At 39.5% G+C, this 23,594-nt stretch overlaps 1 protein-coding gene and 1 pseudogene across 2 annotated transcripts; one reads left to right on the forward strand and one right to left on the reverse strand.

Moving 5' to 3' along the window:
* Positions 1–17,036: 17,036 nt before the first annotated feature.
* LOC143407821 (U6 snRNA-associated Sm-like protein LSm5 pseudogene) lies at positions 17,037–17,229 on the reverse strand (annotated as a pseudogene).
* A 1,703-nt stretch (positions 17,230–18,932) lies between these two features.
* On the forward strand, positions 18,933–23,379 carry Tm4sf19 (transmembrane 4 L six family member 19). Of its 2 annotated transcripts, XM_076868757.1 has the most exons (4): positions 18,933–19,133; positions 20,287–20,364; positions 22,525–22,694; positions 23,199–23,379. In XM_076868757.1, exons 1-4 carry the CDS (start codon positions 18,933–18,935, stop codon positions 23,377–23,379), a joined length of 630 nt encoding a protein of 209 aa, XP_076724872.1. The 2 variants fall into 2 exon arrangements, with proteins under 2 accessions (XP_076724872.1, XP_076724873.1); XM_076868758.1 differs by lacking the exon at positions 20,287–20,364.
* The last annotated feature ends 215 nt before the right edge of the window (positions 23,380–23,594 follow it).

Genomic DNA, 23,594 nt, shown 5'->3' on the forward strand with positions numbered 1-23,594 from the left:
CCTCTGTTATGTAGAGATTGGGTATTTCAAGGATGATATTCTTGATTTTTTACTTACCTATGTATCAATCCTGTTGGACAGCTTAAAATCAAGATTGTTTTTGTTTTTAATAGAGATTATGGTTTCCTTGGTTAATTTTTCCTGTGAAGTGAATTCATGTGATTATAGTTTTTTGGATGTTATGAAAACTTTTAATTGGAAAAATCTTTTACAATCTTACTTTCTCTTTTGCTTCTCTATTCTTTATTTTGACATCCTTTCTCTGAAATTAGTCATGATGTTTAATTAATTGGCTATGTTTAAGAAATTCCACTTCTGAGTCTTTTTTTTTTATAAATTAATATACAAGGGAAGAATTTGAGGTAAACATTTTTTAATAGCTAATTATCTCTACTTAAGGAGAATTATTTTATTCCAAATAGAGAATGGCTGACTGTGACACCCCTACCTTTTGACATAAAGGTTGCTGTTGTATTACTTAGAATCTTGGCCATTCTCATAACCATGGTGATGTTTGGCCATATTTTTTATGACCTTTTTCTACCATGTGATCCCAAAGTAATGTTGTATAATCCAATATGAACTTCTTAAAAAATAATTTAGCATTTCTGTAATGAGGTAGTTTTTAAAGATAACCAGATTTGTTTGTAGAATTAGAGATACAGGTAACCAATTATAGTATTTTTGCCTAAGAATAATCACATATTAATCTATAAATATGGGAACTTATCTTGCTATAGTTAATTCTGTGTCAATAAACAGCAAATTTTTGTTTGTTTAGTGGTATTTCCTTTGTGGAAACCAAAATATCCTAAGATTTTATATACCTTATAAGGTCACTTAATTTTCAAATGGAAAGAACAGCAAGATAAACCAGACTGAACTTAAGTACTTAGAAAGGATGTTATTAATCTATCTAGACTACCAAGAGTCATTCACTCATTAGAAAATTGAAACAGTCAACTTATTAATTCTGATCTGTTTTTAATTCTCCCTTCCTTAACATCCGTTTTACTTGCCATTTTAATAGACTTAGGGAATCTTAACTGGTATGAGAGAGATTTTTGATTTGAAGCCATTCCTTACCATTCTTTTTTTTTTTCCCCCACAATCAGGGTTGTTGACATGATACATTTCATCAAAATACATTTCAGTTAACTGACATTGGAAAGTAGATACCAGTTGGATACCTTGCTGTTTTGAGCAAAATGATTTTATTGTGTGCTTTTCTCAAAGTCTTTGTGTTCTTAATAATGGAAGATATCAGACAACATAATTCCAAATACACATTGGTTTATGACACTAATCATATGCTCTTACTAACTTTTTGGTAACCAATTGCCCTGTTTATTAATCCTCACATAGAGTGGCCATTGCCTCCAGAAAATCTGTTACCTGCTAATTAGAAGGAAAGTATGTTGCCTCCACTTTTCAGTTAACGAGTAGTAAACTTGTAGTAGAGGCTGTTTATCTTACCCATTTGGGAACTTGGGACTTGCTGCTTTCTCTTCCGTTTGCAGACTATCTAAAACACCTTCTGGGAAGCTGTAAAGCTGTGAGATAATCCTCTAGCCTCAGATGTGGGGAAATGAGTACCAATGGATGCTAATAGGAAACATAGACTTGGGGGGCATCCATCCAAGCTTTGGCATGAATCTTGTTAGACACAACTTTTCACTCCTCTAAGAATCTTTTTCCACCCCAGAATGATTTTTCTTTTGATTGTTAATTCTAAGCATCTGGTGTTCTTTCCCTACCCCTTAATCATTAAGGCACTTCTTTTTCTCACAGGTATCGATTTATTGTTCCATGTTAACTTTTCAAGAGTGTGGTCTCCGTGCATGCTTTGTATGAGTGCAGTTTGAACAGTGAGTTTAGTACCGTACACCTGAGATGTCCAATTCTGTCATTTCTTCACTAATTGTGTTTTTTAAACATCTTCCATGTCATTTTCTAAACTTTACTTCCCATCTTATTCAGAGAAGTCAGTCAAGGAATGAAATTTGTTTTGGGGTAGGGATGAGGGTGGGTTGGGGACTTGAGTGAAGTCATCTTGGGGTATGTGCTTTAAAAGTGTTTGCTCAAGCAGTTCCTAACAGTATTTAGAGATTCCCTGGGATGTTTGTGTACTGAGCTTATTCTCCATAAAGTGGTGGTCTTACTGAGATTTGCATTCTTAGTGCAGGACAGGCTCTAAATTTAATCTACAATATAACCTCGTTATTGAATCCAAGATGGTAATGGACAGAAACAGTGCTCTTACTGTATTGTTTCTGCCATGCACTCCCTCAAGTGCATAGTTTGAGGGGCCTTGAATTCAGTGGTGCTCAAAGATATCATTTGTTTCTGCAGATCTTCCCAAAAGTGAAAGAAGGCTTTGGGACCAGTGAGGAAGGGGTAACTAGATCATCCACTATTTTTTGTTGTTGTTCAGGACCCAATAGAGATCCTCCTATATATCTAGTAAGTGATGATAAAGGTGCTAGGGAAAGCCTTAAATTTGAAGACACATGGAGGTGGTAAAAATCTGAATTTAAAAGGAGAAAAACATGCCGCTAGGTAGGGCAGAGCTGTAACTGCTGGCTAAAACTCAATGGAACTTCCACTTGCTCTGAAACCAGGGAAGTCTTAGATAACTGGGTGTGATGGATCTATAGATGAATATAGTCTAAGGTAAACACTTTCTAAAGTGAGAATCTTTCTCACAGTTGGTGATCCTCTGGTTTTGGCTGTACCAAATTGTGAATATTCTTGCTGTGTTGTACCCAGTTGCTTTATATTAATACTGCAACTTGAATTGGGGAGGGTGGGTGGGACATCTGGGTGGGGGAGGGAGGGGAGTGGGACGATAAGTCTTTTGAAGACATCAGCTCACTGTGCTGAGAGAGGGACCAAACTCAAGGAAACCTCTGATCTATAAATTCAACTGCTGCATTTTTTTATAAATACATGTAAATGTCCTGTTGTAATATTTGATCTTGGAAATAAAATAAAAAACTTTTCAGTATTTTTTTGTATCATTTTTGTGTGGTAAGGCTCTTTTGAGTACTACTTTCATGTAATTCAAAAGCTTGCCCTCATATTCTCATGTTTAAGACTCAGTATTTATTGAAAAAGGTTAAATCATAGTCCCACGGTCAAGTGTCATATTTACTAGGTTTTTAAAATCTATTCTTAGTAACATGTTGAACATTTGTGGTAAACACTCCATAAGTGGTTGAACTGATAAATACATTTGAGTGGGTTAGCTAGCATTGTTAGCAAAGTGTGATTCTATATTCGATAGAATTGAACAACTCAAACATCTAATCTTTCAGTCCAGCAATAACAACTAATTATGGGTAAGTGAAGGAAAAATGGTTACCAAATTGTAGAAGAGTCAGGAGGTAACAATTTTTTTCTGTAATAGATAGAAATTGGGGTTGCTCCCACAGAAGGTGGTATACACCTGTAATCCTAGCTGCTCAGGAGGCAGCCTTAGCAACTTAGCAAGACCCTGTCTCAAAATAAAAAGGAATGGGGATGGAGATCAGTGGTAGAACATTCTTGGGTCCAATCTCTGTAGCAATCACTTTTGCCTCCTTTCGTAGAACATTTCCTTGACCCCATCTCCGGCTTTTTAACCATGTGCCAAAAAATGGGACATAGTGTTGAGCAAAACAGCTCCTACCCTCAAGGAGCAAACTTCCTAGGCAGAAATACAGTTGACATCAATGAGAAATACAGATTTGATTAAAATATTATGGGAAAATGCTAGAAAAGGAGCCAGTAAAGAATTCTATTTAAATTGGATGTTAGGGAGTTAACTTTCAGACTGAGACCTGAAGGATGAAAAGAAAGTGATCTGTGCTAAGAATAGGAAGAAAAAGTTCAAAGGTCATGAAGTAGGAGAGTGGATATTTGAGATGTTGAGAGAAGACTAAGTAGCATGTAGTGAGCAAAAGCACACGTGTGGCATAGGATGAGTAAAAATCAGACCATGCAGAGCCTTAGGTCCTGATTAGGAGCTTGGATATTGTTTTGAGTATATTGAGGAGCAATTGTGGAGAGTGAATTGGAAGAAAGCAAAAGAGTAGAGAAACTTGCAGTGATGAAGATGGAAAGCAGAGGTCGCCTGTTGTAGAGGAGCAATGGACTGGAAAGTATAATTTGAGATGAAATGTTTCAGAGGTGTATTTTTTAATTTTTATTTTTAGTTGTCAATGAACTTTTATTATATGCGATGCTAAGAATCAAACCCAGTGCCTCACACATGTCAGGCAAGCATTCTACCACTGAGCCACAACCCTAGTCCCTCAGAGAAGCCTTTTTTTTTAGAGAGAGGGAGAATTTTTTAATATTTTTTAGTTTTCGGTGGACACAACATCTTTTTATTTTTATGTGGTGCTGAGGATCGAACCCAGCGCCCCGTGCATGCCAGGCAAACACGCTACCGCTTGGGCCACATCCCCAGCCCAAGAGATGCCTTTTGAAAGTAGAAATTAAAGGGCTTGCTGTTGGATTGAATATGAAGGAAAAAGAAATCAAGAATGACACATTTCTAGCAGGTAGGTAGGTAGAAATCGTTATTGAGGTGTTGACCATGGGTGGGTCAAACAAGTTTGGGAAGAAAACTTATGTTAACTGATGGCATGTGAAGATATCACATAGGAAGTTGGACATGGGTATCCAAAGCTTTAAGGAGTGATGGGCTAGAGTTATAAATTGGAGAATTTGTTAGCAGGATTGATGGAGTTTAATACTATGAGGTAACCCTAGGGAGAAAGTTATTAAAGAAGAGGGCCCAGAGCCCAGCCCTGGGGAACACCCTCAATCAGAGACCCTCTGGAGGTGTAGCCAGTGAGAAGACATCCCAGTGGGGTGGCAGAGCCAGGAAACTGCCTAGGGGTATAGTAAAAAGGACAGTGACATGTCCACTAGATACACAAAGTCACCGAAGACCAAGAACAGTTTCAGTGCAAAGTTAAAATTGGAAACCTAATTTGAGTGGGTTGACGTTTGTAATATTTTTATAGTAGTGAAGAAAGGAAAAAACACCAAACTTCCTCTTAAGTGGACTGGTATAAATGGCAGCTCTTTCAACACCTTTTTGCTTCCTTTTTTCTCTCCCTCCAATTAAGGGAATGTGCTTTCTAGTTGTCAGTTGAAATTTGAGCCCACCCACAAGGAGGATTAGTCAGTTACTCATATCTGGAGGGGACTGGAAAACAGCTGGCCTGATTGTTTAGCTATATCATATTTTCCCTTTTCCTTCTGCATGAATTCCATTTTCTCAACTTCCTTTATTTCTTACTCAAATTGCACCTCCAAATCCCATAGAATGGAATATCTGTTTATGCTGCTTTTCCAAGCCTTTCAGTCATGGGAAGCTTTTTATATCATTACTTAACACCCCCCCCACTCCCCGCCTGGCCCTGTTTGTTATTTGTACCCTCAGATTCCCAATTGCTCTTTCCTACATATATCATGTTAGAGTCTGTAAACAAGTCAGGATGGCGCCTGGCATTTTGCCAGAGAAATGTTAGAGTCTGTAAACAAGTCTGGATGGCGCCTGGCAAAATGCCAGAGGGAGTGGTTTGTGAAGTAACAAAAGCGAGCCATTAAGTGTGGAGATTCCTTATTGGTTGACTGCTGTATCTAGTTTATGCTAATTAAGATAAGCTGTGTGGAATGTATAAATACCGCTCCTGTCCTACAATAAAAGGCTCCTACTCCTGCTGTACCAACGTACACAAGTTGTTCGTCACCCCCTGGTTATTTTGCTGCAGCCGGACTGCGGCAATCACCAACAGAATAACGACTAGTCTCCAATTCAACTAAAATCTAAGAGAACACATTCATGCTTTCATGGCAGTGACCAGGCCTCTATTCCCATAAGCCTTACCACCGGGAAGAAAGGAAATTGTCCTAGTGGTGGCCTTACTTCCTAAGCCTGTTTATCACAGTTTCTCAAAAAAGTATCTTGCCAGGCATGGCAGTGCATGCCTGTAATCCCAGCATCTTGAGAGGCTGAGATAGGAGATCACAAGTACAAAAAGACAGGCTCATGAACTTAGTGAGGCCTTAAGCAACTTGGTGAAACTCTGTCTCAAAATATAAAAAGGGCTGGGGATGTGGCTTAGTAGTTAAGTGCCCCTGGATTCAAAGTATCTTGTTCATAAGATTAATCATTGAATTAATTGTCACAAATTGATTCTAAGGAGCCATCACCAGTACTCCCCACCACCCACAAAGTTTGGCACTTTAAGGGGTGAAAGCCAAATTCTAACTATCCCATGTTTCATAAGCACCACTTTACTAATATCCATACAAGAAAGTCAGTTGTTAAAAAAGGGGATATTGTCTAAAAATCTGGGTGATATCTGGCAATTAGCCATTTGATTATTCTAATTACCTAAGTATGAGATGTTCTAACAGACACTGCATATGAAATTCCTTTTGATGATCTGAGATCTAAGAATAGGAGAGAATTAACTCACCTTAGGCATTTTGTATTATATTTAATTCTCAAAATAAATTTGTGAGAGAGGTATTATTTTATAAATGAGACACTGAGGCTCAGATTATTACTACCAAGTTCACACAGTTAACAGGGTTTTTTGTTGTTTTGTTTTGTACTGAGTATTGAACCTGGGGGCACTTAAATACCAAGCCACATCCCCAGCCATTTTTGTGTTTTATTTAGAGACAGGGTCTCACTGAGTTATATAAGGCCTTACTGATTTGCTGAGGCTGTCTTTGAACTTGAGATCCTCCTGCCTCAGCCTTCTGAGCTGCTGGGATTACAGGCATGCACCCCCATGCTTGGCGGCAATAGGTATTTATAGCAGGTGTTAAGACCCAGGTCTCTCAGGTGCCAAAGCATCACAATATTGCCTCCAAGAAGAAATACCTTCAGATATGGAATCTGGGATGTGGGGGGGTGGGGGGGAGTCTCAAGCACCAACATGTGGGACTGTTTAGAGTGTGGACTAAAGTGATTTAGGATTTTCCTCAAGCTTTACTTCACTCACTGTTACTTTGAGCAGGTCAAATTCCTCTGGACTGTCTTTTTTTTTTTTTTTTTTTAATGTGGTGCTGGGGCCTCAGGCATGCTAGGCAAACACTCTATCACTGAGCCACATCCCTAACCTATGGACTGTCTTTTTATCTACATCTTGACGCTAATATAAAACTTATTTTGCTTGTTTTAGGACTATGATAAGGGTCCAATATAATAGTTTGTGTGTTTTGTGAGGTTAATAAGTTTTTTATAAAGCTTTGTGAATCCTCAACCTGGTATCTTCTATCAAAATTCAATGTGGGGGCTGGGGCAATAGCTCAGTGGTAAAGCGCTTGCCTTGCATGTGTGAGGCACTGGGTTCAATCCTCAGCACCACATAAAAATAAAGATACTGTATGTTCATTTACAACTAAAAAATATATATATTAAAAAAATTCAGTTTGGGGGAAGATATAAGAACTCATTTAAGGCTAGGTACAGTGGCACACACCTGTAATCCCAGCAACTGGAGAGACTGAGGCAGGAAGATTGAGAGTTCAAAGCCAGGCTCAGCAATTTAGCGAGGCCCTAAGTAATTCAGAGGGACCCTGTCTCTAAATAAAATATAAAAAATATTCAATGTAGGGACTGGATATGGCTTGGTAGTTAAGAGTTTCTGGGTTCAATCCCTGCTACCAAAAAAAAAAAAAAAAAGAATTCATTTTAAGTTCTAAATTATTATTCTTTTAATGAAAATGAAAAAACTAGCTCTGTGTTAGTTTTTCATCACTGTGACCAAAATATTTGACAAGAACATCTTAGAGGAGGAAAGGTGTATCATGGCTCACAGTTTCAGAGGTTCAGTCCACGGTTGACTGGCTCCATTGCTCTGGGCCTGGTATAAGGTTGAGAGCACTACTCAGATCATGGCAGGGAGGAAGTAGAGAGAACAAGCCAGGGGAAGGGGCCGAAGAGAAGGTTAACCCTTCCAGGGCAGCCCCCAGTGACTCACCTGCTACAGCTACATCCCACCTGCCTAAAGTTACTACCAGTTAGTCTATTCAAACTAGGATGGACTAATTAGGTTACAGCTCTCATAATTTAACCATTTCACTTCTGATTATTCCTGTATTGACATAGGAAATTTTGGAAGACACTTCATATCAAATCATAACAGACTATTTTTTTATTTTATATTATTTTATATGTTTTGAGTCAAGGTCTTGCTATATTGTCCATGCTGGTCTCAAACTCCTGGGCTCAGGGAATCTTTCTGCCTCAGCCTTCCAAGTAGCTGGGACTGCAGGTACACACAGCCACAGCCAGTTTGGATCCTATTTAATGAACTTTTCAAAAGTTGTTTACCAGATTTAACTTGAGACATGTATACATGTGTACATAAAAATTCTTGCACAGAGCAGGGTTTGGTGGCAGACACCTGTAATCCCAGAGGTTTGGGAGGCTAAGGCAGGAGGATCACAAGTTCAAAGCCAGCCTCAGCAACTTAGCAAGGCCCTGAGCAACTTAGTGAGACCCTGACTCAAAATTTTTAAAAAAATGAGTTCGGGATGTGACTCAAAGGTTAAACGCCCCTTGGTTCAATCCCTGATACATAAATAAATAAATAAAATATGATAAATTCCCACATAGGAAGCAGCTCATGAGAAAACCCCATTGTGCCCTGAGGGTGCATCCTGTGCCTTGACTCACTTGTGAATGATAGGGGCACCAGGAATTACATCAGTTGTCATTGCTATTGGGACAGCTGCAACTGGTTAGCCACCTTACAAAACATTCTATGTTAAAGATTGTCCAAATAAATTAATGGTAAACCTTTACATCCAGAAAGACAACCCCGAGGTAGTGCATGCTTTTGAGATTCCATCAAAGGAGCTGGGAGTTAAAATTGTGTACTGCCATTGCTGGAAGTCCAAAAATTTCTCATTCTGTGATGGCTCTCACACAAAACATGAAGAGACTGGAGACAACATGGAACCTCTGATTGTCAACAAAAAAGAAACTTAAACGGACCTCTTTGATGCTACAAACCAGCTTGACATGATGTCACCTAATCATGTAACTAGAATGACTACCTCTTCTAATTCACCTGTCCTGGATTCTAGATGTGGTATATTGCAAACTTCAGCTTTCACATTAATGGCATTTGCCTTACTCGTTGAAACATCATCATGGTACACATTAGTTTATACAAAAAAAAAAAAAAGAAAGAAAGAAAGAAAAAGATGCACCACCATGCCCATCTGTGTGTGTTCTTTATCCAGTACATGAATTCATTCTTAAATCAAACGGTTCTTAGACTCCAACCATGTTCCATAAACTATACTAGGTTTAGGGAAAATAGAGCAGGTAACACAGACTTCACCCTCAATGAGAACCTCAGATTTATGGGACAAGAGGCATGTAAAAAAATACAGGCAAATAAAAATGCAATGGGAAGCAGACAAAGATTTTTTAAACATGACACAAAAAGTATTGACCATAAAAGAAAAAATGATAAGTGGAATTTACTGAAGTCACTAGCTTGTCTTTTTCAAAAGACATCATTAGGAGAGTGAAAAGTCAAAGCATAGACTGTAAGAAAACATTTACGATATATCCAACTGACAAAAGTCTTATGCCTGGAGTTACAATGTACTTCTACAAAGCAATAAAAAAAAAGATAACTTATAAAAATGAGCAAGCCAGGTGTTTTGGCACACACCTGTAATCTCAGCATCTTGGGAGGCTAAGACTGGAGGATCCCAATTTCAAGACCAGCCTCAGCAACTTAGAGAGACCTCCCCAGCACCTTAGCAAGACCCTGTCTCAAAATAAAAAGTAAAAAGGGTTAGGGATGTAGCTCAGTGCTAAAGCGCCCTGAGTTCAATTCCCAGAATTTTACAAAATAATTTAAGGGGCTGGGGCTGGGGCTCAGGGGTAGTGTACTTGCCTGACATGAGTAAGGCACTGGGTTCAATTCTCAGGACCCCATGTGAATAAATAAAATAAAAGTCTTTCAACAAATATATATATATATATATATATATATATATATATATATATATATTTTAATAATAATAATTTTTTAAAAAAAATTTTAAAAAGCAGAAATGGGGATGCTGGCTTACACCTCCAGTCCAACCTATTCGGGAGGCTGAGACATGAGAATTCCAAGTTTCAGGCTGCCCTGGGTAACTCAGACCTTATTTCAAAATAAAAAAGAAATATTTGCATGCACAAGGCCCTGAGTTCAATTCCCAGCACTACAAAAAATAAATAATTAAGTAAATAAATAAAAATAAAAAGGAGGTAGGTATGTAGTTCAGTGGGGGAGCACCCTTGAATTAATTGCTAATACACATGCATGCACGCATGCACACACACAGAGAGAATGTAATGGGAACATAGTGAAAGAAGTGCTAACTCTGAGTGAAGAAATCAGGGGAGACTGTCTCAGGAGTTTGTCAAAAGCAAATTGTGGGTTCCATTTAGAGCAAAGTTCCTAGCATTTTGGTATGACTGTGATATGAAAGGAAGGGATAGTGGTCTCTGCCTTGAATCAAAAAAGTTAAAAGGCTAGTCCAGGCACCCCGTGGGCCGAGGGCAAATTAAGGGCAGCAATAAGGCAAAGGCTGTGCTGATCTGCTCAGTGTTACTCTTCCATAAGCCCCAAATCTGTGAGGAGTAAAACAGGAGGCAGGAGCAGCTGGTGTGTGGAGAAGTGTTGTACTTGGGGAAGGCAGGAGGGTGAAGTATTTCCCATGGGTGCATTCAGTGACTCATTAAGACAGTTGAGCTCATGAGGCCATGCCTCCGATTTCCTTCCTTGGAGTCACATGAAAATGAGCTGAGGATGGCTCACGAAGAGAGGGCTCTCCAGGGACAGGAAGTTCCTTCAACGGAGGCCTGTGGGCAGTGGAGCGGGGGCACACATATACACACATGCCTGGGTGACCTCTACATATATATACAGAGCTTCCCTGGCCTTCCTAGGAAGAGTCTTGAAAAAAGAAACTCCAAATCTGTCCCTGCAGAAGTCCTAGCTGGGGCTGCAGGATCAAAGGTCCACTTCGAAGAGGGCATCCTTCTTGGGTTCTTTTTCTCCCATCCTGATTCTTGCCAGCAGATTCAGGTAAGCAGAGATTGAAGGGTCCTGTAAGGTGATGGCCAGGGAGCAGCAGGGCCTAGCAGTTAGGACGAGCACAAACATCCAACTTAGTGAGCCCTCTCTCTGCCACTGAGCAGCTGTACCAGTCAGGACAATTCACTTCACTTCTCCTGCCTCAACTCCAGGCCTTTGCAAATGCTAGGATAACTTTCCTGTTTAATGCTTCATTGTCAGTCAGTTTTAGTATGAACAGCTTTTCTCTGGGAGGCTTTGCCTCTGCTAGGGTTAGATGTTCCTTTGTGTACTTCCATTACTTTTATGTCACACACTTTACTTGGCCCTTTTCACACTTCATTCTCATTGCTTCTTGTCCTTTCAGAGTCCCTACTAGACTTTGTTTTCTCAAGAAAATGAACTGCATCTTTTCCACCATTACCTCCTTGGCCCCTACCACAGAGTCTGCAGATAGTGGTCACTTGGTAAATACCAGACTGATGAATGAATGAAAGAAAGGGCTAGCTAGATAGGAGTGAGGGAAACAGACACACAGAATTTGCAGCGTGTGATTTAGCTGATCACTTAGTTGTTGCCCAAACATGGGCCTATGATTTGTTCACCCAGCTGGAATCTTAGGTTCGAGCAAGGGCCTCCCTGACAGCCTGGTTTTAAGGTTTTACCTTGTGATCCTGTTTGTCTCTATAGATATAAAAAATTAGCCAAGCTTGGGCTGGGTGCAGTAGCACACTCCTGTAATGCCAGTGGATTACAGGAGGCTGAAGCAGGAGAATCAAAAGTACAAAGCCAGCCTTAACAACTTAGCAAGGCTCTAAACAACTCAGTGAGACCCTGTCTCTAGTTGTCTAGATAAAACACAAAATCTTTAGCTCTTAAGCCAGTTTCTTGCAAGTGTTGCTAAAAGGTGAAAACCTTGTGGCTTCGAACATAGAAAATTACATTCTGGTTTCACATCAGTATGTTAAACTTTGACCTTGGGGTCTCTGACCTTGCCAGGGCTCTCTGAATTCCACAACTTCTGAATTATACCCACACTTAATCATACAGATATTTGTAATATTTATCCTTCAAGAACCTTCTCTTTTTTTTAATATTTATTTATTTATTTTAGTTTTCGGTGGACACAACATCTTTGTTTGTGTGTGGTGCTGAGGATCGAACCTGGGCCGCACGCATGCCAGGAGAGCGCGCTACCGCTTGAGCCACATCCCCAGCCCCTTCAAGAACCTTCTGTCACTTGCTCAGACAATTCTACAACTTGTTTCCATCTTCAGTTTTGTTCTATCTTCCCTTTCTCCATCCTGGAAAATTCTTCCTTTACCATACAAAATCTTTTTTTCAAAAATTAGCCAACTTTTTTGCCAATATCCTGCTCACAGTTTTGGAAGGATTTCTCAGAATGTGATTTCTAAGAGTCTAGTCAGGGAGAGGAAGTGAAATTTAAACTAAGTTACACCCATGGAATAGGCATAGCGAGTACTTTATTATCAGATGGACAGGCCAGCCAGGGATCTCTGAATTCCACTCATTCAAAAGGCCACACTCCTTGTCTTTAATTTTCTCTTTGGGTATCCATCATTTTTAGTTTCCCCCTTATGACTTTCCTAATAGGAAAATTTGCCACAGGAGTTCTCAGGGTGATTTTGGTACTTGATATCTAGATGGGCCTCATTCAGAGCTGGTGTGGTTATAAAGTGCTGAAGGTACGCTTGACTAAAAGCACCTCCTGGCTTGGGGTCCACAGCGCATGACTGAAAGGACAACTGTGCACCAATCTTACTGAGGCCCCCGACAAAGTCAGTCATTGGTCAGGGCAGCCGATTAATGTCATTACTTGTTAGTACCCTCAATGGTTAATTTCCTCCATGGAAACTCATGGAGAGCTCTGTACTCAATGACAAGCCTCCCTGGGGAGGGAAGCTTCCCAGATCTGAAGGAAACACTAGGACTAGGACACACTCTGACAGTAACTGAGGAGGTGGCAGCTGGTGCAAGGGAACTGACTCCAGGACTTCCAGTCAATGGCCAGCTGGGGGTGCTGAGACACCTTCGTTCCTAACTCCTGCCCCCTACCCTTCCCTCCAGGCCCCTTTACTCCTAGGGTAGGGACCACTGTTTCTTTATATCTATCCCCTGCTCCCCCAGTGTGCCTCTCCCCTCTGCCAAGACTTAAACTTCGTTTTATAGGGGACAAAATTATCCACTCACTGTGAGAGACATCCATTAGAAGCTAATATCCCATGGAGGGGGTGGGCAGGAAAGGTAACTCATCAGGACAAAAGAGGAAAGTTACAGCAGGAAACTCCCTGTTTGGGGGGAAGGGTAAGAGATGAGTCTCAGATTAGGGGGAGCAAAGGTCACCAAGGACTGTGGTGATTAGGGTGGCAGAGAAGAGAGCACAGCATACCCCAAACACGATGGCCTGCTTAATGGTTGCCTGGCACCAGACTTTTTACATAAACTGTAGTTTGGACAAAAAGAAAACATTAGGCTAATTACAATTTTAAAAAAATGAGATTATAAATTGTAAAATTGACTTTAAAAAGTAGTGAAAAAAAGTTTAGGATAGTTATTCCTAGGAAGGATTGGAGAGGGCACAATTGGGGCTTGAGGGGTATTATTGGTAATGACCTATTTTTAAAAATTGGTTATATTTAGCCAGTTGTGGTGGGGCTCACCTGTAATCCCTGCAACTCAGGAGACTGAGACAGGAGTTTTGCTAGTTTGAGGCCAGCCTGGGCAACTTAAAATAAAAATTAAAAAGACTGGGGATATAGCCCCGTGGTAGCCCGTGGATTCAAATCCTAGTACAGAAGGGGGCGCAAATTGGTTATATTTACATCAGTGTTGCTACAAGAGATGGGATCTTTCTGTGTGGAAAGGATAGCAACAACACCAAGCTGAGTGCTGTAAGCATATACAGGCAAGGCTCTAACTGGGGCGTCAGCACTGATTGAGAGGGGACAAAGCTATTCCTTGAACAAAAGAAGGGGCTAGCTTTTTATCAGGATATGGTGTTTCTCACTGGTCCTGAGTGTGACATTTTTTCAAGGAATTTCTTCCTTGTGGAAGATATGGATCAGTAGTTATTTGATTTTTTTCTTGGAAATGCTATGTATCAATATTCTGGGTTTTATGGTGAACCCTGGTCTTATGGTCATCCTGGTCCCTGTGCTAAAGTTATTGAAGAATATAGGAGGGAAGAAGAAAAGAAAAGATAAAAAAAAAATGCCAATTAATAAGGAATGAAAGATTAGAGGGTTAAGTTTCAGGGTTTTTCCAGCTAAGATATCAGGTTTATTAATCTTCTGTTCCTGTTGTGGTCCCTGTCTTGTTGTTTAATTACCCCCATTCAAGCTACAAGTTCAAATATATTTTATACATTATGTTTAATCCTTTGTAATTAGAAATATATATATATATAAAGATGTGTGTTCATATATATATGAATGGGATATATTTATATATAGAGAGAGATCTCTATATCTCTATATATCTATATACCTATATATCTATATCTATCTATATATATGTAGGTGTGTATATATATATATAGATGTGTGTGTGTGTGAGTGTGTGTGTGTGTATATATATATATATATATATATATATATATATATATATATATATAGAGAGAGAGAGAGAGAGAGAGAGAAGAGTAAGCCTCTAAATCTATAACCTAAATATACGCATTTTCTCCAGGTATAGTGGTGCATGGCTACAATCCCTGTAACTCCAGAGGCTGAGGCATGAAGATTACAAGTTTGAGGCCAGTCTCAGCAACTTAATGAGACTCTATCACACTAAGGGTTAGGAATGTGGCTCAGGATAGAGCACCCTGGGTTCAATCCCCAGAATTGGTGGGAAAAAAAGTTTCTTTACGCTCCTATATTAATCCTCTTGGCTCCAGGCAACCCCTGATCTGCTTTCTGTTACTAGTTTGCCATTGTTAGAATTTCACATCAATGAGTAGTCTTTTGTCTCTGGTTCTTTTCACTTAACATAATGCCCCTGTGTAGCAATAGTTTATTCATTCTTATCACCTAGTACTAGCACTCCACTGTATGGATACAACAAAAATTTTCTATTCATCTATTGATGCATATTTGGGCTATTTTTAATTTTTAAAGTGATTTTTTTATCATGGTAAAATATATAACATTAAAATTTGTCATTTTAAGTGACACAACATCATTATTAGCTATTTCCAAAACTTTTTTTAACCCAACAATAAACTGCTAAATTCTAACTATTAAAAAATAATTCACACTCCTTCTCCCCAGACCCTGGTTACCTCTAATCTACTTTTGTCTTTATGAATTTGATAATTCTGGATATTTCATATACGTAGAGTCATACATTATGTTTCTTGTAGGCTTATTTCATTCAGCATGTTTTCATGTTGCAGCATAGATACAGAACTTTCTTTTCCTGAATGAATGATATTCCATAGTATGAATGTACCACATCTTGTTTCTCCATTTGTCCATCTGTTGATGGACATGTGGGTTGTCTGCATATTTTTGATTTTTGGTTACAGTGCATAAAGCTGATGTGGACATTCAGGTACTGTTGTTTATATGGACATGTTCTTTCATTTCTCTTGAGAGCTTGTTTGGAGGCAGGGGAATGCAGCTACTCATATACTTTTGACCAAAGAATGGTTCTTTGAGAAGGATGCACATGGAGTGGTGAGGGAGGAAGGGGACACCTCCCAGCCAGCTAGAATCAGCAGAATCAACCCTGGCAGTGAATGGGGTGAGAGATGTAGCAGCCAGATCACCCTCACATCCTCTCTTGGGTAAACATGAAGAAGTAGAATTACTGGCTTATTCGATAAGTAAGCGTTTAACTTTATAAGAAACTGTCAAGCTATTTTCCAAAGTGATATATTTGCATTTTTATCAGCAATGTATGAGAATTCTAGTTCTTCACTCCCTCACTGACACTTGTGGAGCCAAACTTTTTAATTGTAACAATTCCAGTGGGTGCATAGTAGTTGTGTTTGTGTTTGTGTGTGTGTGTGTGTGTGTGTGTGTGTGTGTGTGTGTTTGAGATGGGGGCCTCAAACTCCTGGGTTCAAGCAATCTCCTGCTTCAGTTTCCCAAGTAGCTGGGACTACAGGTACCTGCCACCACACCCAGCTTTTCCTTTCCTTTCTTTCTTTCTTCTTTTTTTGGGGGGTAGGGTGGGTTGAGGGGAAGGGATGAGAGGAAGGAACCCAGGATTGAACCCAGGGACGCTTAACCACTGAGCCACATCCCTTATCTAAATATCTTAGATATAGGATTTTTTGGTTTGTTTGTTTATGTATTGTTTGTTGAAGAGATATCCTTTTCCCACTGTTTTATCATCCTTTCAAAAAATCATTTACATTATCATGGAGGTCTATTTCTGAACTCTTTAGTCTGTTCCAGTAATCTATATACCTTTCTTTATGTCATGAATTTACTATTTTAATTATTAGAGCTTTATAATAAGTCTTTTTTTTTCTAACAGTTAACAAAAACCACCTTAAGTTTTTGGTTTTCAAAAAATGAATTCCTCCCAGATGTAGTGATGCACACCTATAATCCCAGTGGCTTGGGAAGCTGAGGCAGAAGGATTGCAAATTGGAGGCCAGCCTCAGCAATTTGGTGAGGTCCTAAGCAACTTAGTGAGGCCCTGTCCTAAAATAAAAAATAAAAAAAGATTACGATGGAGCTCAGTGGCAAATCACCCTTGGGTCAGTCCCCAATACCAAACAAACAAACACTCCTTTTTCTTTTCCCAAGGCAATCATGATTTAATTTTAAAAAGTGGTCATACATCCTAAAAGTATATCCCTTTAATGGGAAACTTAGCTTTAGAGAAACTAAATTTAAAAGATTTTAAAAAAATTTAAAATTCTGTTTTGTTGCCATTCTAAAACAAAATAAAATCTAGCATAAGTCAAGAAAATGTGTTTGTTACTTCAGGTCCTTTTCCTCCAGGAACCAGCGTTGTTACATTTAGCAAAATCTGATCTGGTTTAGTTATCCTTCTTCCTTCTGGTGTGATTTCAAACTCAGTGATCTTTTCCAGCACCATATTGACAAAGTCATCAAGTTTAAGAACATAACAACAATTTCTTATCATTCTTCATTACAATGTTAATTTCTGATCCTATAATACCCTTGTCTACAAGCTCTAGGGGAAGCCACTGTCACAGGCTAGTAATAGTATTAACTGGCTTTGCTAAGCCACAATTGCCCAGTGCCATGTTAAGTCTTGAAATCACATGTTAAGTCTTGAAAGCACATGGTATGAGTTCTCCAAATTTGTTCTTTTTCAAAATTGTATCAGTTAACCTAAGTTCTTTGTATTGCTATCTAATTTGGGTTTAGCTTGTCAATTTCTTTTGTTATTTTTTAAAAATATCTTTGTTTTATTTATTTATTTATTTTATGTGGTGCTGAGGATCAAATCCAGTGCCTCACACGTGTGAGGCAAGCACTCAACCACTGAGCTACAAACCCAGTTATAGCTTGTCAATTTCTATAACAAAATTCTACTAACATACAAACAAACAAACACTCCTTTTTCTTTTCCCAAGGCAATCATGATTTAATTTTAAAAAGTGGTCATACATCCTAAAAGTATATCCCTTTAATGGGAAACTTAGCTTTAGAGAAACTAAATTTAAAAGATTTTAAAATAATTTAAAATTCTGTTTTGTTGCCATTCTAAAACAAAATATGTATATTTGTTTGTTTGCCTGTTTGTATCTAAGCATCAACTTAGTGAAAATTAACTTGTCAATGATATTGAGTCTTTGGATCCATGAACATGGTATATTTCTCCATTTATTTAGGTATTCCTTAATTTTTCTTGGCAATTCTGAGTATATGTATCTTGCAGATATTTTGTCAAACTTATAAAGTACTTATGTTTAATGCTATTATTATTATATCTTTTAAATTTCAATATGTCCTTGCTTGTATATAGAAATACAATAGAATATTAATCTTTTATTTTATGACCTTGATAAATTCCCCATTAGTTCTAGGAACTAGTTTTTGGTAGCTTGCTTGGGATTTTTCTGTATGTGTGATCATATTATTTGTGAATAATGGCAATGCTATTTCTTTGTTTCCTATTGGTGTATATTTTTTAAATATTTATTTTTTTAGTTTTAAAATTGACACAATATCTTTATTTTACATTTATGTGGTGCTGAGGATTGAACCCAGTGCCTCATGTATGGTAGGCGAGCACTCTACCACTGAACTACAAACCTGGCCCCATCCTATTGGTACAGATTTTGCTTCTATTATTTTCTTATTGTACTAGATTGGATTTCTTCTACAATATTGAACAAAAGTGCTAAGACAAGCTGGGTGTGGTGGCACATGCCTGTAATCCCAGAAACTTGGGAGTCTAAGACAGAAGGATTATAAATATAATAAAAAATTTTAAAAAGGCTGGGGATGTGGCCTAGTGGTAAAATGCCTCTGGGTTCAATCCCCAGTACAAAAAAAAAAAAAAATTGCTAAGACAAGGTATGGTGACACTTTTAAAAATGTATTTTTCTTTACCAAGTAGAAATAATCACTGGGTGTGATACAGGCAAAGCAAACAAAATATGATGGAACGTGAAATGTGTGTATGTGTGTACGAAGGAGTTGGCAGAAAATGGAGCAATTAAATCCTATTCATTAGGGAAGAATTATAAAGGAGAGAGTGTTTAAGGAAATTTCTCATCTCTCCTTGACTGACCCTGGCACTCTATTTTCTTCGCCTCACCACATTCTCTGAGGGTTCCTGTACCTTGTGCTCCATTGTGATTCTCTTTCCATTAGTTCCAGGATGCTGTCCCCTTCCTGTACGATGGCATGCTCGAGGACCTGTTCCCGCATCCTGGGGCTGAGCCTGGGGACTGCAGCCCTGTTTGCTGCTGGGGCCAACGTGGCACTCCTCTTTCCTAATTGGGATGTGACCTATCTGCTGAGGGGTCTCATTGGCAGGCATGCCATGCTGGGCTCTGGGCTTTGGGGAGGAGGTCTCATGGTAAGTGTGTGTGGTTCCCTGAGTGTGAATTCCCCAAACATCCCCCAGGGGTGGAATTGGAAGGTGGTGGCGATGACAAACACAGGAACACAAGTCAGTGAGATAACATATAGTCAAAGCTTTTATTAGGGCTTCTCTCTCTGTCTCTCTGTCTCTCTCTCTCTCTCTCTCTTTTTTTTTTTTCCAATTAGGGCTTCTCTTAAGAGAAGGGAGACAGCCCCTACAGTAGAGTGTCAGGCTGGCCTCAGAAGAAAGGGAAAGAGTTTTATTCATGTGAAAGGACTGTTTGCAAGGAGGTAGAGAAGGTTTAGGAATCTTCATTGTCTTTAAGTACATTTCAAAGGTGCATTTTTATTTTCCTATGTGGGCACTATGATTCTGAGGATGCCACATTCTGTATCACTTTCTGTCTTGTAATAAGGATGAACTGCAATAGCTGTTCAGAGAACACATTGGTGGAAAATAGAAGAGAACACAAATCATGGCCAGTTACAAGTTAAGGGCCCTGGGAATTTGTTGTTTTGGTGGCTCCACAACAGTTTTTAATCCTTTATGTTGTTTGTCCTTGGGGAGTCATGGCAAGAGCTTCCTGGCCCTAATGATGTACTTGGTCTCTGAAGCTGATAAGATTGTTTTTTGTTGTTGTTGTTGTTGCTGCTGTTGTTATTGTTGTTTTGTTTTTTGGTGGGGGATAAATGTGGGAGAGCAGAGGGAAAAACTTGTACTATCTTTTAATGGCTGTCAGGCCATGAGTTAAGTCCCAGGTGTGTGTTAGCCCTTTTTCCCTATGTGTGGTCTCTGTCTTAGAGGGGGAGGAATGTTTTGATTCTTGGGGGAAAAAAAGTACAACAAACTTGTTTCAAAAAGCTGGTCTTGGGGCCCATAGACACTACAAGGGATACGAGGACTTGTTAAGGGTTGCTGGATTTTAGCTTGGATCCAGGCAAGCTGTTGTGAATATTAGTATTCACATAACATAAGATCAGGACAGTCATCCCAAACCAGGTCTGGACAATCAGCCAATAGGACAATTGAGTTGTTGTGAAGTGGCCAGCCCTCAATTGTATGGTCAATTTCAATGGCTATAGGCAGCAGCTAGAAGCAGAGATGTAAATTACCCAGTCTCTTCTTAACATTCTTTTCCTCTCTCCAGGTACTCACTGCAGCTACCCTCATCTCTGTGATGGGATGGAGATATTGCTGTTTCAGTAAAAGTGTACCCTGTCTAAGTGTAAGCACTGGATTTCATTCTTCTGATACCTGGAATGTTCACACATTCTCTTACTCTGGAAGCAGAGTAGTCAAGGGGCAATTTCAGTCTTGAAGCTTTAAATCAGGTCCTTCATAATTCTAAGCTCTTGGGTAAAGTTGTCTGACCTTTCCAGTCCTACGTCCTCATCTTAAAATTGAGTCAATCAAGTCAAGGAAGTGCTTAATGAACCACAAATGTAGGCAGCAATGTGAGAAACTGTAATTTTCTTTAGCCTATTGAACAATATGGACATGAGTTCTATACATTGTAATCAGGTGTCTTTGACAGAAAGTTTCCTGGCTATCTTAATTAATATTTTCTTAGAGGGATGGGGATGTAGCTTAGTGGTAGAACACTTGAGTGCTACAGTGGTAGGTGTACATCTATTCATCTAACTATGTGTTTATTTTCTTAGAATTGGAAGGTTGTCTAGAGATTATCAAATCACTAGATTCTAATACAGAGGCCTATAATCTTGCACCCTGTTCTTGATACCTGCAGTCTACATATTGGGATCCCACTGATTCAGTTATATGTTAAAGAAATAAATATAAAGACCTAGGTATTTTATTCACCATGTTCTCAGTCATATCTGGCTTTGCGGTAGGCAAGTAGTTCTTAACCTTGAATTTACATCAAAATTCTCTGCTGGGGACCTGGGGATGTAGCTCAGTGGTAGAGTGCTTGCCTGGCATGTAGGAGGCCCTTGCTTCCATCCCCAGCACTGGGGGAAAAAAAAAAGAAAAACCTTCTGCTGGGCCTGTTAAAACACAGACTACTGAACCCCCATCCCCAGATTTTGATTGCAAACAAATTCAGAGACCACAATTTGAGAAAACTTGCCCTCTGTTTACATCAGACTAATTCATCTTGAGTTTGTAAGTACTGTTATGGAAAGCTCAGTCCTTGTCTCTGATGCCAATCCAATAATAAGGTCATGGTTTTGAGAAAAAGGAAAAAGAAGTTTTATTGCTCTTTTAGCACAGGAGAAACACAGGGAACTCCTGTCCAGAGGCTGTGATTCTGCCCATCAGCAGGAATTGGGGGCGGGGGTGGCTTTTGAAGAGGTGATTCGAAGGCCACATTCTACATGTTCTCTGTTGGAGTTGTAATTCACTTGTTAATTTGGGAGGTAGTCATTTCTGAGATCCGCTGATGACATTCCCAAAGTCTAGATTACTTATATTCCTATGATAGGTGAGGGCTCAAGGACAGATAACTCTGGGCTGGGGGTGTGGCTCAAGCGGTAGTCTGCTCGCCTGGCATGCGTGCGGCCAGGGTTTGATCCTCAGCACCACATACAAACAAAGATGTTGTGTCCGCTGAAAACTAAAAAATAAATATTAAAAAAATTCTCTCTCTTTCTTTAAAAAAAAAAAGGACAGATAACTCTGTCTAGGATGAGGAAGAAATATAATCCTGTTTCCCCTGAGATGAGAAAGGGAGAGAGATTAGGGAGAAGAAGTGAGAGAGGAAGAGAAAAAAACATGTTTGCTTTAAAAATAAGTTGCAGTGGCAGATCAGCATAAAGTGGACCACTGTTTTATTCAAAGCATAAAGTAGACCACTGTTACAAGAAGTGGGCAATGACCAGTCTGCCCCTTTAACCCAGAGGCCAAATGACTACAGTCTGTGTACAAAATGTTCAGTATTGAGAACTGAATCCAGGGGCTTTCTATCACTGAGCTACATCCTCAGCCTTTTTATTTTTAAATTTTGAGACAGGGTCTCACTAATTTGCTGAGGCTAACCTGAAACTTTCAATTCTCCTGCCCTCAGCCTCCTGAGTAGCTGGGATTTTAGGCAGGTGCCTCCATACCCAGTTCTGTGTACAAAGGTTTTCATGCCAATACGAAAGGCTCCAAATAGCCAGTGGAGTCAGGGAGACCCAAATCCAAGTGACTATGTTTTTCTTTTTGGGGCCTTTCTCCCCTTTCCCTTCCTGGCTCTACCCAGGGACCCCTCACCACACACCTCATCTTGGTCATGCTTCTAAAGGAGGTGTCATGGGTAGAATTATCCCCCTGTGATAGGATGGGAGAAAGACCAAACACCAGATAAGTTAGACTTGTCCAGATCACCCCTAAAACCACCTAGCCATGCTGCTGTGTCAACTCTATTTCCTCCCTCCCTCTACAGTTGCTCACTGCTCTGTTTTCAAGTGGCCTGGCTTTGCTTGGAGCCTTGATTTGCTTTATCACTTCTGGAGTAGCCCTGAAAGATGGTCCTTTTTGCATGTTTGACCTCTCATTCTTCAATCAGACACAAGCTTGGAAATATGGCTACCCATTCAAAGACATGCATAACAGGTAAATAGAGTTGTGGAATTGAAGTCTTTTCCGAGAGAGAGGCAGGGGGATTGGGGAGAGGGAGGGAGGGAGAATAACACAGAGATGGAATGAACTATAATTACAAACTCATTTTTGATTGGGCATGGTGGTGCATGCCTGTTCACAGCAGCTTGAGAGGCTGAGGCAGGAGGATCACAAGTTAAAAGCTAGCCTCAGAAATTTAGTGGGGCCCTAAGCAACTCGGCAAGACCTTGTCTTTAAATAAAATATAAAAAAGGGCTGCGAATGTGGCTCAGTGACTAAGTACCCCTCGGTTCAATCCATGGTAAACAAACAAACAAAACCTCATTTTGTTCACACATTCTAGCATCTCCCTCCTCTGATACTCAGAAATTTAAGTGCAGTGGTAAAAGTCACCTTAGCAAATCCAGTCCTTTGTCCTGAGCCAGGCGAGGTCCCAGATTTTTATTGGATATACTTATTCCCCTACTCCTGACCCTTTTATTTTTATTTTTGGGGTAGGAATTATTTATATGACCATTCTCTCTGGAACTCTGTCTGTCGGGAGCCCTCTAAAGCTGTCGTTTGGCATGTGTCCTTCTTCTCCACACTTCTGTGCATCAGCCTCTTCCAGCTTCTCTTGGTGGTCATTCATTTCATCAACAGCTTCCTTGGCCTGTTTTGCAGCCTGTGTGAGAAGTGACAGGTAATACTCTTTCATGCACTGGTGATTTTATCATAAGCTTCCCTGATCCCTTTCTGAAAGTAGTAGATATGAATTATAAACAAACTTCCCTTTTAAGTATTCCTGTAATAATGATATCACCAATAATCCTTGCATATAGGAAGAATGATATAATGCATTTAAAATCCCATAGTATACTTTAAGATGATACAGTAAGGGAAGGAATAACTAAG

This window comes from Callospermophilus lateralis, chromosome 10 (genome assembly GCF_048772815.1).
Source record: "Callospermophilus lateralis isolate mCalLat2 chromosome 10, mCalLat2.hap1, whole genome shotgun sequence".
In the NCBI taxonomy this organism is placed as follows: domain Eukaryota; kingdom Metazoa; phylum Chordata; class Mammalia; order Rodentia; family Sciuridae; genus Callospermophilus; species Callospermophilus lateralis.

Excerpts from the sequence above, each read along its gene's own strand:
- Tm4sf19 (XM_076868757.1), top strand. The coding sequence starts at position 18,933 with ATGCTGTCCCCTTCCTGTACGATGGCATGCTCGAGGACCTGTTCCCGC. Across the intron at positions 20,365-22,524 it reads AAAGTGTACCCTGTCTAAGT|TTGCTCACTGCTCTGTTTTC; the intron begins GTAAGCACTGGA and ends CTCCCTCTACAG. Across the intron at positions 22,695-23,198 it reads TTCAAAGACATGCATAACAG|GAATTATTTATATGACCATT; the intron begins GTAAATAGAGTT and ends TTTTTGGGGTAG.